This window comes from Schistocerca gregaria, chromosome 3, assembly GCF_023897955.1.
Source record: "Schistocerca gregaria isolate iqSchGreg1 chromosome 3, iqSchGreg1.2, whole genome shotgun sequence".
Lineage (NCBI taxonomy): Eukaryota > Metazoa > Arthropoda > Insecta > Orthoptera > Acrididae > Schistocerca > Schistocerca gregaria.
In genome coordinates this window covers 393,200,327-393,216,903 of record NC_064922.1, presented here as the reverse complement: position 1 = coordinate 393,216,903, position 16,577 = coordinate 393,200,327, and the positions used below count along the sequence as shown (strand labels likewise).

General features: G+C 47.0%; 1 protein-coding gene across 1 annotated transcript in view; it reads right to left on the bottom strand.

Annotated features, from left to right (window-relative positions):
* LOC126354828 (monocarboxylate transporter 13-like) overlaps positions 1-16,577 on the bottom strand; it is a 91,502-nt gene that overhangs the window by 18,888 nt on the left and 56,037 nt on the right. Inside the window, exons 5-6 of the mRNA XM_050004771.1 lie at positions 7,022-7,527; positions 322-461 (exon numbers count right to left, since the gene is read on the bottom strand). Coding sequence (XP_049860728.1) covers positions 322-461; positions 7,022-7,527 — 646 coding nt within the window. The remainder of the gene's footprint in view (positions 1-321; positions 462-7,021; positions 7,528-16,577) is intronic.

Genomic DNA, 16,577 nt, shown 5'->3' with positions numbered 1-16,577 from the left:
TTAGGTTTAAGTAGTTCTAAGTCTAGGGGACTGATGACCTCAGATGTTCAGTCCTATAGTGCTCAGAGCCATTTGAATCGTTTTTGAAGAACTGAGGTGTGTTGTTTACGAAACAGTTTTTGTTTTCGCTTTCTTACCAGACTTATTAACAACCCTCGTATTTTTTCCTTAGAGTTTACTATACCATGACCTATATAAATAACACTAGTGCTAGTTAGTAGCGATGCGCAAAGGGCCGTGATCACAATAGTTAACCTTTGATCCAGACTGTCGTTTTGTATACAGTAACAGAGCCCGTGGCTACTAATGCAGGATCGTAACCTTTTGGACGAGGTCTGCGACTTGTTGCCCACAGAATCCGGAAAGGGTGCGCTGACCACGCTGGTGACGGAGACCCGTGGTCGCAGGCTGCTGCCTCCGCGCTGAGTCGTCTTGCTGTCGCTGTTGACCTTATCTACCTCCTGCAAGTACAAGCTATCAGTTTGTGCCTAAGCTCACGCACTCTTCTACATCTCTTACACATGCATCACTTTTATTCCAAGCAGTAGCTCGGAGACTTAAAATCTAATGTACGAAACTTGTTGGAATTCTTCTTTCTTTTTTTCTCCTTAATTTACTTACCTCGATCGAAGGGATAGAAGATAACGATTTAACGCGCCGCCGAACACAAGCTAGAATAAGTGAAGTATATGGAAGGAGATGTTATTCAGTCTGTTTATTGAGCAAGCAGTGAGAGAAACAAAACAAAAATTCGGAGTAGGTTTTAAAATCCATGGAGAAGTAATAAAAACTTTGAGATTCGCCGATGACATTGTAATTATGTCAGAGACAGCAAAGGACTTGGAAGAGCAGTTGAACGGAATGGATAGTGTCTTGAAAGGCGGATATAAGATGAACATCAACAAAAGCAAAACGAGGATAATGGAATGTAGTCGAATTAAGTTGAGTGATGCTGAGGGAATTAGATTAGGAAATGAGACACTTAAAGCAGTAAAGGAGTTTTGCTACTTGGGGAGCAAAATAACTGATGATGGTCGAAGTAGAGAGGATATAAAATGTAGACTGGCAATGGCAAGGCTGGCGTTTCTGAAGAAGAGAAATTTGTTAACATCGAATATAGATTGACGGGGAAGGAAATTGGCCGTGCCCTTTAAAAGGAAATGCCAACCCGGCATTTGTCTGGAGTGATTTAGGGAAATCACGGAAAACCCAAATCAGGATGGCCGGACACGGGATTGAACCGTCGTCCTCACGAATGCAAGTCCAGTGTGCTAACCAATGCGTCACTTCGCTAGGTTTTTCATTCGTCATGGGTTAACCAGGGTAAAGTTAAAACAGAATGACGGATGGGAATTTTAGCCCAACTGCTTAAGTTTGCGAAAGCAGCGTCGCAACCACTAAACAGCATTTCTCGGCCTCTTACACCTTAAAACTGTGTATCTTTATGAGTTACGGAAAAGGTTTGGAGAGACGCAAAGACATCAGCTGGAGTACGTCATGGTGAGACAGAGATTCCGAAATCAGAGTTTGGAATATAAGGCGTATTTATGACAAGTAAGCAGTTTAAGAACGATGAAGAGTAGAATGAAGTTAAAGGGAATATTCACGTGGATCAGTGTGTACAATAAATGGGATCGTGAAATACTGAGAAGTTTGAGAATATTCACGTATATCAATGTGTACAAAAAAGTGCGATCGTGAAATACTGAGAACTGCAGAACAGCGTTATCTGTGACCGTGAATAGTGTGACAACGAATACCACAGTGGGCAATGAATCATAAGAAAAATGGACACCCCTAAAAACGCAAATCACCGGAAGTGGACACATGAATTTAGACATAAGAAAGGTAACTGAGAGGTAATATTGTGTAGCGGAAGGAATATCTCAACTGATCTACAAAAGGAGGATATACAAAAATGTTCAAGAAGACGAGCTAGTACAGGAGTACAAGTCACATATGAAGGCAGAGGTTGGAAATACCGCTTCGGTTGTAAGGTTCTTTTTTATCTAAAACACGACCGGTTTCGGGCTCTTACGTGCCCACCATTACCGCGTCCTGTACTCGTCCACCGGGACGCTCGGGGATGCAGCACAAAGTTATAACACCTGAAATGGGCACGTTAGAGTCCGAAACAGGTCGCGTTTTACATAAAAAGAACCTTACAACTGAAGCGGTATTTTCAACCTCTGCTATAACGTTCAGTTGCTGATGTTGCTCCGCCACCACATTGGAAGGAACTAAATAGGACATCCAGGAAAGCTAAAGCAAAATGGTTGCAGGGACAATGTCGAAGTACTGAAAAGTAAATAGTCGTCGGAAGGACAGATTCAGCATGTAAAAAAGTTGAAATAATTTTCGGTTAAATTAAAAGCGAGGACGTCCACATTAAAAGTGCAAGAGAAATTCCACTCTTAAACGTAGGTGAGGGAGCCGATAGGTGGGAATCGTACAGTGAGTGCCCCGACGAAGAAGGAGAACTATGTGCTGATGTGATAGAAGAAAAAATTGGTGTCGATTTGAAAGACGCAGTAATTTTAGTGTTAGAATCAGAGATTGAAACAGCTTTGCAAGAAAGCTACAGAATTTCTGAAATCAGTATTTCAAAGAATTTCTTTGTCTTACAGTTCTTAAATAAATTGCATTGAACATGAATTTCTTAAATTTTTGAACTGGTGTTTTTCAAATGAGATGTCTTCCATTTTTTAGAAGCTATGGTATAGAGAAGTACCATTACGATTGTGTTCTGCACGGAAGATGACATTCTGAGCCGGCCGTTGGGGCCGAGTGGTTCTAGGCGCTTAAGTCCTGAACCGCACTGCTGCTACGGTCGCAGGTTCGAATCCTGCCTCGGACATGGATGTGTGGGATGTCTTTAGGTTAGTTAGGTTTAAGTTGTTCTGAGTCTACGGGACTGATGACCTCAGATGGTAAGTCCCATAGTGCTTAGAGCCATTTGAACCATTTGGCTTTCCGATCACCGTACAACCACGCCATGCGTGACATCAGACACTTGTTAAGCGAGCTACTGCTTGCAGGGTAGTTCCACACCCACAATCACCTTCTACACAGTCACAGACGGTGCAATATGGCACAGAGAAGACGACTGCAGACTCTCCACTGTGGAGGGCCATAGGAAGAATGGAAGCAGGAGAGTCGCAAACTGATGTGGCCTGATGGCTTAATGTGAATCGTTTCTCGGATGAGGCGGCAGTTTATAGAGACCGAGACAGGGTTGACCACGTGTGGCATCAGAAATAGTGGGCCGTTATTTGGTTGTAAGGGCACGACGGTACCATTGTAATACTGCACTGCAACTTAGATCTGACCTCGCAGCATCCCCCGAACGAGTTATATCGAGGGAAACGGTACACAGAAGGCTTCAGCAGAGTGGCCTTTATTGTTGGGGACCTGCTGTCTGTTTACCTCTGGTGTGTCTTCGTAGAAGGGAACGTCTAGTATGGAGCTATCAACATGACAACTGGAGGGTTGAATGGTGGGCCAATGTTCTCTCCACAGATGAGTGCCATTTGGTCTGGAGAGTGATACTCGATGGATTCACATCTGGAGGGCAGAACAGGATTTCAGGACCCAGACGTTGTGGAAAGAGATCGATGTCGAGGAGGATCCATAATAGTGCGGGCACGGGTTATGTTGACCACTCGAACACACCTACATGTAATTGTATCGGTTAATCAGCAAGATTTAACTGTTGTGACGTACCTTGAGGAGATCTTGGGATCTCATGCGCTGTTGTTGCGAGGTGCTGTGTGCTCGAACTTAGTATTGATGGACGATATTGCACAACCTCATAGAGCATGAGTAGTTAGCGTTTTTTCTAGAAACGAAAGATATTGCATGCATGGCGTGGCCTGCTCGCTCTCCCAGTTCGAAACCCATAGAGCACGTCTGGGATGCATTAGGGAGATTGGTTGCATCACGTCAGCATCCACCAACCACTCTCCACGACTTGTGAGCAGCACTGCAGGTAGAATAGGCGTTACTGACTCAACATGAGATTGGTGACGTCGTTCACAGCGCGTCCCGTCATCCCGTCATTGTCAGGACTTTACTGGTGCCAGAGGTGGTCACACCCCATACTGAGCACATTAACCAGTTGTCAGAATATGTGTGCAAATCCATAAGTTGTAAGAAAACAAAAAAAAATATTTCTTGTCTACCGTTATGCATGTTGCACTTGATTACGTTCTGTATTTTTTACATTCTTTCAACTTTACTTTCACCTGTTTATACTGTTTTGTGGCAAAATAAACGCAACCTTGCAAAATTCCCGTCTTTTGATTTAACTTTGGACATCAGTGTATCCTGTAGTTACTGATGTTAAAGAAAGGCCATGATAATTGAGGCAAGGTTTACGGAAACTTAAGATACCTTAATAGAACTTGTCGAGCTAGTAATGGCGTTCGACAACATTAAACATTCAAGATGTTAGACATTCTCAGGAAAATAGATACAAACTACAACGATAGATAATATTCAATATGTGTAAGTGACAGTCAAATGAGAACGAGACAGATGGAATAAAGTAGAAAAACTGTTCATTATTTCAAAAATAGTCGCCAAAACTTTTAATACATTTATTCAAGTGTCAGAAAAGACGGTCAATCTCTTCATGGAAAAATGTTAACGCTTGCCTACGGAAGCATGATTGTGCCCAGACATGCACGTCTTGGTCCGAATATATCGATACGAATGTCTTTATTCAGGGCTTCAAAAATGTGGAAATCGGTTGCGGAGAGGTAGGGACTGAATGGAGGACGTGTAAGGGCTTCCCAGCCAAACGTCTACTGCGTAGTCGAAACAGCAGCTCCGGTAAAGTCATGATGACCTTTTTCTTCGACTGCAAGGCTCCACCGCTGATTGACTTTCCGGAAAGCTGCACGAGAGTTAAAGCACCGAGGTACGTGGACACTGCGAAACTGAAGCACGCCTTCAAGTCCAAACACACAGGAATGTTCAAGGACTGCATCATTTTGTTACAGGATCATTCCCGCCAACATGTTGCCAAGAGTGTTTCGACCACTTGGCATAAGCTTCGCTGGGACTCCTTACACGTCCTCCATACAGTCCTGGTCTCTTCCCATGCGATTTCCATATTTCTAGAGCCCTGAGGGCAGACATACGTGCCGAGCGGGGAAGCCGCACGGTCTAGGGCGTTTTGTCACGGACCGGGCGGCTCCCCCCATCGGAGGTTCGAGTCCTCCCTCGGGTATGAGTGTGTAAGTTGTCCTTAGATTAAGTTACTTTAAGTTAGATTAAGTAGTGCGTAAGTTGCTTAGGGACATCAGCAGTTTGGTCCCTTGAGACCTTACCCCAAATTTCCAATTTCCATGGACCCTGCATGTCAGCAGGGGACTGTTGAAGCCGTTGGAGGCGCTGCAATGGTGTAGGCCGTGTGCAGTTGGAGTGATATGGGATCCCCGATACGTTTAGATAAGACTCTGACAGGCAATACGTACGTAAACGTCGTTTCTGATCACCTACATCCATTCAAGTCCATTGTGCATTTCGACGGACTTGGGCAATTCCAGAACGACAATGCGACACCCCACACGTTCAGAACTGCTACAGAGTGGCTCCAGGAAGACTCTTCTGAGTTTAAAGACCTCCATTGGCCAGCAGACTTCACGGACATGAGCATTATTGAGCATATCCGGGATGCCTTGCAACGTGCTGTTCAGAAGAGATCTGTATCACCTCGTAATCTTACGGATTTGTGGACACCCCTGCAGGATTCATTGCGTCAGTTCCGTCCAGCATTACCTCAGACATTAATCGAGTCCATGCCACGTCGGGGACCCTACACGATATAAGGCAAGTGTACCAGTTTGTTTGGGACCCTACACGATGTAAGGCAGGTGTACCAGTTTGTTTGGCTCTTCAGAGTACATGATTACATGCGCTCGTTACGCATCTGAGCCTCTTGTAATTTGAAAAGTAAGGAGGAGGCACTGAGAAATTGTGTCTAGATAGGTGAAAGTATTCCGCGAAATAAACAATGGTCCTGGTTTGAGACCCAGTCAAGAACAAAGTTTTGAAACTTTTGGAAATTTTCTTGTAGCATGTACGTTCTGCTTCAGAGTGAAGCAATTTAAAATAGAGTATGAAAACTGTATAAACGTCAGATTTAATTAATGCAAATGAAGAGTCAGGAATTCCCATCATATCGTTAGCTACGTTTTCACTAGATGGTTTTCTGTTATTTAGAAATTATAATCCCCTTCAACGAGAGTCCAGAATGAAAGTAAGCATTCTGACACCACAAGAAAAGGTAGTTATCAAAAGACAGAAAATCGTAGTAACACTTATGACCAAATTCCTCCAGATAACAAAGATTTTCATCAAAAACTTTGTCTTTGTATGGCATACTGGAAGCTTTTCAGCTTTTTTCTTTTACACTGAAAATACAGTAGACCAGAAAAAAAGCACTCCGTCTTCAGGCCACGAGTGGCCTACTGGGACCTTCCGACCGGCGTGTCATCCTCAGAGGAGGATGCAGATAGGAGGGGCATGGGGTCAGCACACCGCTCTCCTGGTCGGTAGGATGGTATTCTTGACCGAAGCCACTACTATTCGGTCGAGTAGCTCCTGAATTGTCATGACGAGGCTGAGAGCACCCAGAAAAATGCCAACAGCGCTTGGCGGCTGGATGGTCACCCATCCAAGTGCTGGCCATGCCGAACAGCGCTTATGTTCGGTGATCTCACGGGAACCGGTGTATCCAACGCGGCAAGGCCGTTGCCCAATGGAAGAGAGGAATACCGAATTTGAATGTCTTGCACGGTGTTGAAGAACAGACATGTGCTCAAGAGGACGTAATGGAAAGATGGAAATTTACTACTGTCAGTGTGATAACACAAGTTCCTATAAGACGATTAGTAATTGCGATTTCCTGTTCCGGCAGAAAAGGTCTAATTATTTTTAGTCCCTTCGTTGATTCTATCATTTACATATGTATTCCTTTCGTTGAAAATACGAAGTTTCTGTAGTTAGCACTTACCTTAGCATTTCTCCCCTTCTGCAGAAGGTCACATTTCTGTTCATCTGACCCCTCACGCTTTTCAGCGTTGTCGTCCGACGTGTTAAGACGACTATAATTTACATTCTCCGTGCTTCGCGTGATAAAGTCGTGTACGAACTTTGCCTCCACTAAGTCTATCACAGATCCTTTTTTCGTTCCAGTTTGATTTTCTTCGCATGTTTCCTCTGGGTTGCCAGCTTGTGCTGAGGATTCTTCATTGCTTTCTACGCTCTGATAACTCTCCGAATATTTTATAGGTCTCATAACTGCCATTCCAGGGAACAACAGAAGACTGATTGCGAACAGTATGCCCTGCGTCATTCTGAAGCCGACCGACGCTACGAGCCTCTGCGCCATGACCGGGATGCCGACGGTCCCCAGGCCCACGACGAACTGCACCAGGCCCATCACGAAGGTCCTCCTGCGGTCGAAGTAGCTGTTGAAGCACGTGAACGTGGCCGGCATTATCAGTCCTATGCCGATACCTGGAACAACGCATCCAGCCATCAGCTCTTCTATACGGACACATCATCCTACTGCTGTACAGCACTTTCTACATTTGCAGGACAGCTACTTTTTGTGCAGCAGAGCTACTAGTACAAGCAGAACGATTAAGCCATGACTTAGTGTAACTATACCTTGTTGTAATGAAGGCCATGATCCTACTAATAAATACTATAGCGCTATGTTATAACATTGAAAACAAAAGTAAGAGAGTAGCTCACATTTACATACATCTCGTCATTTAAGGAATGGCAGCCCTAGCTTTCATATTTGAACGTCAATAAACTAAAAGAACACTCGTACGAACTACCAGAATTAGTAAGCGTGATATCGACCATTTTATGATCGAACGTTGCGATAGTGTTGGGCATCCCTCCCTGTAATTACAATAATCAAATTTCGATAGTGAACAGCCGCTGCTAATACACCTCAAAATCATTTGAATAAGGTGCAGTTCGAAAGATTTGAAAATGGTTGCTGTGTTAAATGACACTGAACACACCTACTTACTTTATATCGTAAAATAGGAAAACATACAATTACAGTTTCAGCCAAATTTTTTGTCCGTTCACCAATCGTCATTATGACCTGACTTCAGAGCTGTAATTCCGTGCAAGGAACGGGGTACTTTTTAGTATAAATATGGGGAAACCACCTGAAAACTGAAATGCTTTATGAGCTTTGTTAAGTGCAGTTTAAGTAGACAAAGGCAGGAATTTGCCACATGTGAACACGAAATGACGGCAGACAAAACATACCTCAGAATGTACGTAAATATTCAATAAACGCTTTTGGACAGTGGAAATGAGAATTAGCAAATGCTGTTAGATTGTACCGGATGGTTGTAGTTAAAGGACAGCTACTCACGCAGGTCTGTTGTTGTTCTACAATTGTAATATGGTAGCGAAACGTTGTAGAAATGCTAATGCATTATTGAGGAATCGACTTACGATGCAAAAATTAGTTCCAAGTTTGGCCACTAGGTGAAAATCTGCCGCTGTGCGGCATCTAGTTGACGTATCCGGTTCTCATATTAAACAAACTGTGTAAGCCCTGATTAATAATAAAATTACATTACGCCTTTCTCACTTGTTTGACCTTTTCTGCCCACATTTCTTTCCTAATGCATTACACATCGAAACATTTCTATATGTCTTTACTGCATTCACAGCACCAGATTTGCACCTGTTGTCCAAACTGGAACTAATTTTTTTTCCAACGTAAATCGGTGCCGGATTAACGTATTAGTTGCGTTACCAAACTATAATTACATCTCACATTTGACCTCTGTGTGTCGCTGCACTTTAACTGTAACCACCTGGAATATTTGTTCCCAAAATCGAGGTAGTAGCGATCACAAACCATTTGGCTTCCAAAAAATATCTACATATTACCTGAGAGTGTTAGCAATAGCAGAGACTTAAATATGTTTATGCAGTACCTTTAAAGGCATAAATGAGCTGAATTGATGAAAAAAGTGATTGAGTTGACTGCAAAATGTAGTTTGATAAGAAAGCGATTCTGTAACCAGCTTCAAGCTCAATGAAGTTTTTTAACATTGGATACAAGCTTTCCCAAGAAATTAATAGTGCGTTTTCTACACCAAATTAGTGAAAATAACGCCATGGGCACAAACGCCACATTGCTGAACTGTTAGCAAAATATTGGCAACGAAGAGACACTTGAATAACCGCAAATAAATGCAACGATCTCACCGCTGGCTGCAAACACGCCTCATAGCGTCACACTTCTGGCTATAACCTGACTGCCGGCGGCAACAGACTGTATCAAAGCGAACTGCAGGCATTAACGTTTAACCGCCAGTGCAGTGATTGGCTCAAAGCGCCCGAAAGCCGTCAGAGGTGATCATGCTTCTTGTAGAACAGCCCAGAGAGACAAATTCAAATAATTTATACTGTAGGCTAAATACTGATACTGGTTACAGAAACATCTTTGCCAGGTGCCAGCAGAGAAAAGTTCGCGATTTACTGACAGAAAATTGTTAACAAACTGAAAGTGACCATCTAACAGGCAACTTACACATTGTCGGAGACAGGGAAAAAGCATCTGCTTACTTTCCATACGATAATGGCAAGAAATAAAGCCGTTTACGTTAGATGGCTGAAATTCTGACTACAGTTTCAAATTTTCAAATAGCAGGTGCAAACCATACACCTTCAAGGGCTGTTACGCTAAAGACCTATTTGTTTAAATAGTTCTAAATTAGTACTGTCTTTTAGTATTCTCTACTTTTTGTATTTACTATAAATTACAATTGTGTATTTGTTCACGATATTTGTCGTATGCAATCCTTGATGATAGAATTAAGGCACTCGAAAGAAAATACTCTTATTAGAATTCAGAAGAGAAAAGTTTGTTTTGAATGAGCCGCATGGAAGATTCATACACGCTGACATGGCAAAAGTGATAATATAACGATATGCACATATACAGATGGCGGTAGTATCGTATATACACGGTATAAAAGGGCAGTGCGTTGGCGGAGCTGACATTTACGCGTGACGCACGCACGCAAGTCTGCGCTGAGATGTCGGAGCGAGAGGATGTCCGTACAGCGAAGGGTGTGGCGGATCGTCGTCCGGCAGAGCTTGCTTTGCCGGCGGCCCCATCCGGCCCCCCACCTAAGACGACCCAGGCATCGTCATTGGACACGACTATGGATTTCGAGTCGGCTGCACTGCAAGTACCGCTGCCCGAATCTGACGACGAGACGGCGGCACGACAAGAAGCGTCCACCTCCACCAGGACGAAGAAAAGGAGGGCGACCACCGCCACAGGAACTACTCGAGCCCCTCCTAAGGGAAAGAAGGCAAAACCGGCGGATGTCGTCGTCGATGAGGAAGGTTTTCAACTCGTCAAACGGCCGGCCAGGAAGGCTCAACTGTCGTCTGCACCGCCGGTTCCGACGACAAACAGTTATGATGAGCTCGCTGAGGGTGTGGAGTTACCTACTCAGAAGAGTGAACCAAGGCCGCCGCCTATTGTGGTCCAACATACTGAAGACTACGACGGCCTCTACAGGATGCTGCTTCGTCTTGTTGGCCAAGACAACGTTGTCATCAAGCCTGCTGGCACCAACCTGTACAAGGTCACACTGAAAACAGCTGATGACTACAGAAAGGTTACGGCTGCGTTCGGAGAACAGGAAAAGCCGTTCTACACTTATCCGTCGGCAACGGACAAGACGCTAAAGATGGTCTTTCGAGGGCTCCCTCGAAACTACAGCCTGGATCACATCCGGCAGCAACTGGAGGATATGGGCTATGGATTTGGACTCAGGTCGATAACCCGCCTACCGTCTCGCCGAACCAGAAAGGAGACGCCGCTGGTCCTAGTGGTCACTTGTGATATCCCACACAACCGTGGGCTGTGGCAGGTCACGAAGATAGCGGCGACACCAGTCACTACGGAAAAACTCCGCTCGAAGAGGGGAGAACCTCAGTGCTACAACTGCCAAATGGTTGGGCATGTAGCACGGTTCTGCACGCTACCCCCACGCTGTGTTAAGTGTGCAGGGGAGCACGCTAGTCGTGACTGCACACGGCAGCGGACAGATGGACCGCCCAAATGCGCTGGATGTGGGGGAGAACATGTTGCCTCTTACCGCGGCTGTTCCAGCTTCCAACGGGCTGCGGCACGGAGCCGTGGCCAGCGCCCTGGCTCAATAAAGCGGCCTGCACCAGTCAGACCTGGAGTCAGTTTTGCTGCTGCTGTTTCCCCTGGCTCCTCTCCGCAGGCCCCCGTACCTGCGACGGCGCCAGCCACTGTTGCAACAGCTGCAGACAACAAGAAGGCCCGCCGTCCACGAGGCACAGCGCGACCACCAGCACTGCGTCCTGATCAGCAACAGAGTGAAGACCAGGGACAACACGACCGCTCCCAACAGGGACGCCAGGCTGTCGTCGTGGAAACCCCAGCTCAACACCCACACGCTGCATCTGCACCCTCCCAGGCGGCCGATTCCAGCATGGAAGAAATGAAGCTCCTCCTGCAAGAACTTCGGGAGCTTCTCAGGGATATCCCGCGGCAACTCATCGCCGCTGTTAGTGCAGCCGTTCAGGCAATCACCACCGGACCACTGAAGACCCAGCATGGCCCGTAGTCAACGAGGAGTCACTGTCTGCGTGTGGAATGCCCAGGGCATCCGCAACCAAGATGGCGAATTTCGTCAGCTGCTGCGAGATGAAGCCGTTGACATTTGCCTCGTCTCGGAGACTTTTCTCAAGCCTGGAGTTCACGTCCGAGCAGCGAACTATGTGTGCTATCGGACTGACAGACCAACTCATGGCGGTGGTACTGCGGTCTAGGTCCGGACTTCACTGGCGCACCATCAGATTCAGCTTCCGCCACTACAAGCGATGGAGGCAACTGCTGTAGCTGTTGATACCTCACATGGGCGCATCACGTTTGTGGCTGTCTACCGTCCACCTGGCAGGCAGTTACTCCAACAGGACGTTGAAGCGCTGCTGACATTACCTGGAAAGGTCTTTGCCGGCGGTGATTTTAATGCAAAACATACTGAATGGCATTCTCGTCTTACCAACAACCACGGACGAAAACTTCTACGAGTCGCACAGCGGTGGAACGCCATCATCCTCGGACCTCATGATCCCACTCACTTTCCTAACAATGGTGGACCTCCAGACGTGCTTGACATTGCGGTGGCAAAGGGGGTGCCCTATGTTATATCTGCCAGCACTCGCAACGCCTTATCCTCGGACCATGTTCCAGTTATCTTTGACATCGATGTCGATGCTCAGCCAGTGTCGCGGAGAGGAATCCAGACCAGGAACACCAACTGGATCCGATACCAGGAGCTGATCGCTGAGGGCCTCCGAGATGCACCAGATGCTGCTGAGGTTGGAGTTGATGGCTATGCCCGATTCCTTCAAGACTGTGCTATACAGGCGGTGCACCGGGCCACACCGCGGCCGCGATCTGAACCACCTGACAGATCACGGCAACTGCCACCACATCTAATGGAGGCGATAACCACCAAAAATCGCCTATTCCGTGAATGGCAGCTGACACGAAACGCAGCAACGAAGAGGGCACTAAACCGGATGAGGAGAGAGATAAAGGTTGCCGTTGCAAATCACCGCCATCAGGAATGGTCCAACCGCCTGGCCACTCTTCGGGTTGATGATGGTACTGCTTGGAAAGCCACGCAGTTCTTCCTCCGCCGACGACAGAGGATACCGCCGCTACAAGTCGGTCAAAACATCGCCAGCAGCCCAGCGGACAAAGCCAACGCCATCGCTGATGTTTTTGAAAGAAATTTCCAGCCCATCATGGACCCCATGGATCCGGATCACATTCGACTGGTTACACAACGTCTTCCGGTATTCCTCAATGCACCTGTAGGCGACGATCACATCGAAGAGGTGGATGCTGATGAAGTCTCCGTAGAACTTCGGCGACTCAACAAGCGCAAGGCGGGAGGCCCTGACCAGCTCACAAATGAAATGCTGCGACAGATGCCACCAGCAGCCATAGAACACCTGGCTCGACTTTTCAACAACATTCTCCGCACTGGACACTATCCTCAAGCATGGAAACATGCGGAGGTAGTGCCCATCCAGAAGCCTGGGAAGGACCCTCGTTTACCAAGTAGCTACAGGCCTATCAGCTTACTACCAGCGGTCAGCAAGGTCTTTGAAAGACTTTATCTCAGACGCTTACAACGGCACATTCAGGAAGAACGTATACTGCCGGACGAACAATGTGGTTTTCGCCCTGGTCATGCAACAACGCACCAACTGCTTCGACTAGTCGAAGAGGCCCTTGATGCCATCGAACGACAGGAGTTTTTCGGGGCCATCTTCCTGGATGTCTCACGGGCGTTCGATTCTGTATGGCATGAGGGGCTCCTTTTCAAGCTTCTGGACCTCGGTGTGCCCCTGCCGCATGTCCGCCTTCTACAATCTTACCTCGCCAACAGAAGCTTCCATGTCCGCACGGAGGACTTGTCGACGCGCCGTCTGGTCAGGGCTGGAGTTCCCCAAGGCTCAGTCCTCGGCCCCATACTCTACATCCTGTATACTGCAGACATGCCGCGGATGGACAGGGTCCATCTTGCCCTCTACGCAGATGATACAGCGATGTACGCAAGGAGCATGAATGCAGCTCTACTCCAACGACGCATGCAAGCAGCAGCTGACACACTTAGTCAGTGGGCCAGGAGGTGGCGCCTCAGCTTCAATGGGGCTAAGACGCAAGCCCTCCTCATCACGAAGAAACATATTCCAGCTGCTCTACCGCAGATCACCATTAGGGGAACCGCCGTACCTTGGGGCACTACAGCAAAGTACCTGGGTGTAACGCTGGATAGAGGGCTCACTTGGAGACATCACATCGATGATATAGTCAAAAAGGTCAGGGGTAGAATGACACAGCTCTACCCCTTCCTCAATCCATCAACTGCACTCCCGCCTGACCTGGGTGTTGCGATGTATCTGACTCTAATCCGTCCACTCATCGACTACGCCGCTGTGGTTTGGGGCAACGCCGCAGCGAGCCATGTCGGAAGACTACAACGACTTCAAAACCGGATCCTACGGCTGGCATTGCACCTCCCTCGGGACTTCCCGTCGGACGACCTTCACCGAGTCTCGAACATTCCAACTGTTAGGGAGAGGTTTCGCCAGGCTGCACGACTCTTCTACGAGAAGACCATGCAGTCAACAAATCCGCTCCTCCGAGCACTAGGCCACCGTGTGCAGCGTCTCAACGCCACCAGATGGCCACACCTGCTTCGCGACCAATAAGTTACAAGCACGCCAGGAACGCCGTCCCAGCAGACTGAAAGGACATAAACACAACGAAAGGACAACCCACACACACCGCCAGCTTGGAGGAATAGCCAACCAGCTTAGACTCCACCGAACAACAGAGACCAATCTGTCTCTGTCAGGCTGAAGCAAGCAAGGAGCTGACATTTGTATCCAGGTAATTTACTTGAAAAGATTTCCGACTTGACTGTAGCCGAACCAAGGAAATTAACAGACTTTGAACGAGGAATGGTAGTTGGAACTAGACGCATTTGACACTCTGTTTCGGAAATGGTAAGGGAGTTTAATATTACGAAATCCACAATGTCAAGACTGTGCCAACAAGAGCAAATTCCAGGCATAACCACTCACCACGGGCGAAGCAGTGGCCGACGGCCGTCACTTAACGACAGAGAGCAGCGGCGTTTACGTAGAGTTGTCGGTGCTAGCAGACTAGCAACAGTGCGTGAAATAACCGCAGAAAGCGGTGTGGGGCGTACGACAAACGTATCGTTTACAACAGAGCAGCGAAATCTGGCGTTAGTGCGCCATGGCAGTAGACGAACGAAGGGAGCGCCATTGCTAACAGCACGGCATCGCATTCAGTGCCTCTCATGGGCTTGTGACCCTAGACGACTGGACAACCGAGGCCTGGTCAGGTGAGACCCAATTTTAGTTGGTAAGAGCGAATGGTCGGGTTCGAATGTGGTCCACACCCCACGAAGCCCTGGAGCTAAGTTGTCAACAAGATACTGTACAAACTGGTGATGGCTTCGTAAACGTGCGGACTGTGCTTACATGGAAAATAAACTGGGTCCTGGTTGTGTTCGGTCAAAACAACGATCGAATTTTTATTGATGACAATGCGCTACTGGGCTACAGTTGTTCACAATTGGTTTGCAGAACATTCTGGAAAATTCGAGCGAATGACTTGGCCACCCAGATCGCCCGAAATCACTTTCGCAATTATGGATGGCTACAGGGGGAGCATGGCTCAGCATTTCTGCATCTGCAAGGGAGTTCCAACGACTTAGTGAGTCCAGTCCACCTTGAGATGCTCCACTGCGCCGGGAAAAAGGAGGTCCAATACGATATTAGGAGGCATTTCATGACTTTTCTCACCTCGGTGTATCTTTAGTGGAAGATTGTCTTCAATAGCCTTTATAACTTTCGGAATGAAGGTTTTTTCCTGAGAAAAATGTACAGTTTTTGTCAGATGTCTCCTCACTGAAAGTCCAACATCTACGACACTTGCTTGGGCTACCCTAGAAATTACGTTTACGTTTGTCGATTTTTTCTGTTAATAGCGAGTGTTGATCCCTATGTGCCAGGGAGTCTTGAATCCAGATGCAAATCTGGATTGTTACTCGGTATTCTCGTAGTTTCTTCACTAAATGGTAGGGTGGGACAGTGCCTAATGCCTTCTTGAAATCAAGGGATGCGGCATCAACCTGACCACCGCCCTCTACGGCGATGTGGATCTCTTGGAGAAACAGAGCGACCCAGGTTCCTCAAAATGTCTACTTGGGAATCCACGTTGATGTTTATACAGGAGATTTTCATTCTTCAGAAACGTCACAATAGTCAAAATAAAACATGTTCAATAACTCTACAACAGATTGACGTCAGAGGCATGTGCATCTATCCTACGACCTCCTTGACAACGGGAATGACCTATGCTGTTTTTCAGTCTCCAGGTATGCGAACATAAACAGAAGCGAGGTGCCACTCGCGCCGCCCTACCACACACTGACAGTAAGAGACTACGTCAGAGCAGACTGACGACACTGCTGGCGCTGTGGAGGACCCTCGGCTCTGCGCCAGAGGTGTAAAAACCCCTTCCGACCTGCCTACCCATACTTCCGTCGCAACGGAGACTTAAGAGTACATATGTACTAGCAAGCGACGTATCTCGGCTGGAACAGGAACTGGTATTTAAACATGTGTACACAGACCCATCTCAGATTTCTAACCACGCATGCGAATGCGGATGACTGTGTTTCTCTTGGTTTGTACACAACAGCGCATGCAATCTTGGAGGAGAAGGAGGGGGTGGGGTTAACAAGCCAGTCAATCAGTTACCTCAGCCAGTAGTTGACGTCTCTGGTACACGTGTGTCACCAATGTCATTCCTATCCAGCAAAGAAGAACGAAACCATTAATGTTTGGAAAGTTTTAAATATTGAGGTATTCAACTTAAGAAGGCATTATCGAACTGGAGACGGTGCAGGACAGGATGA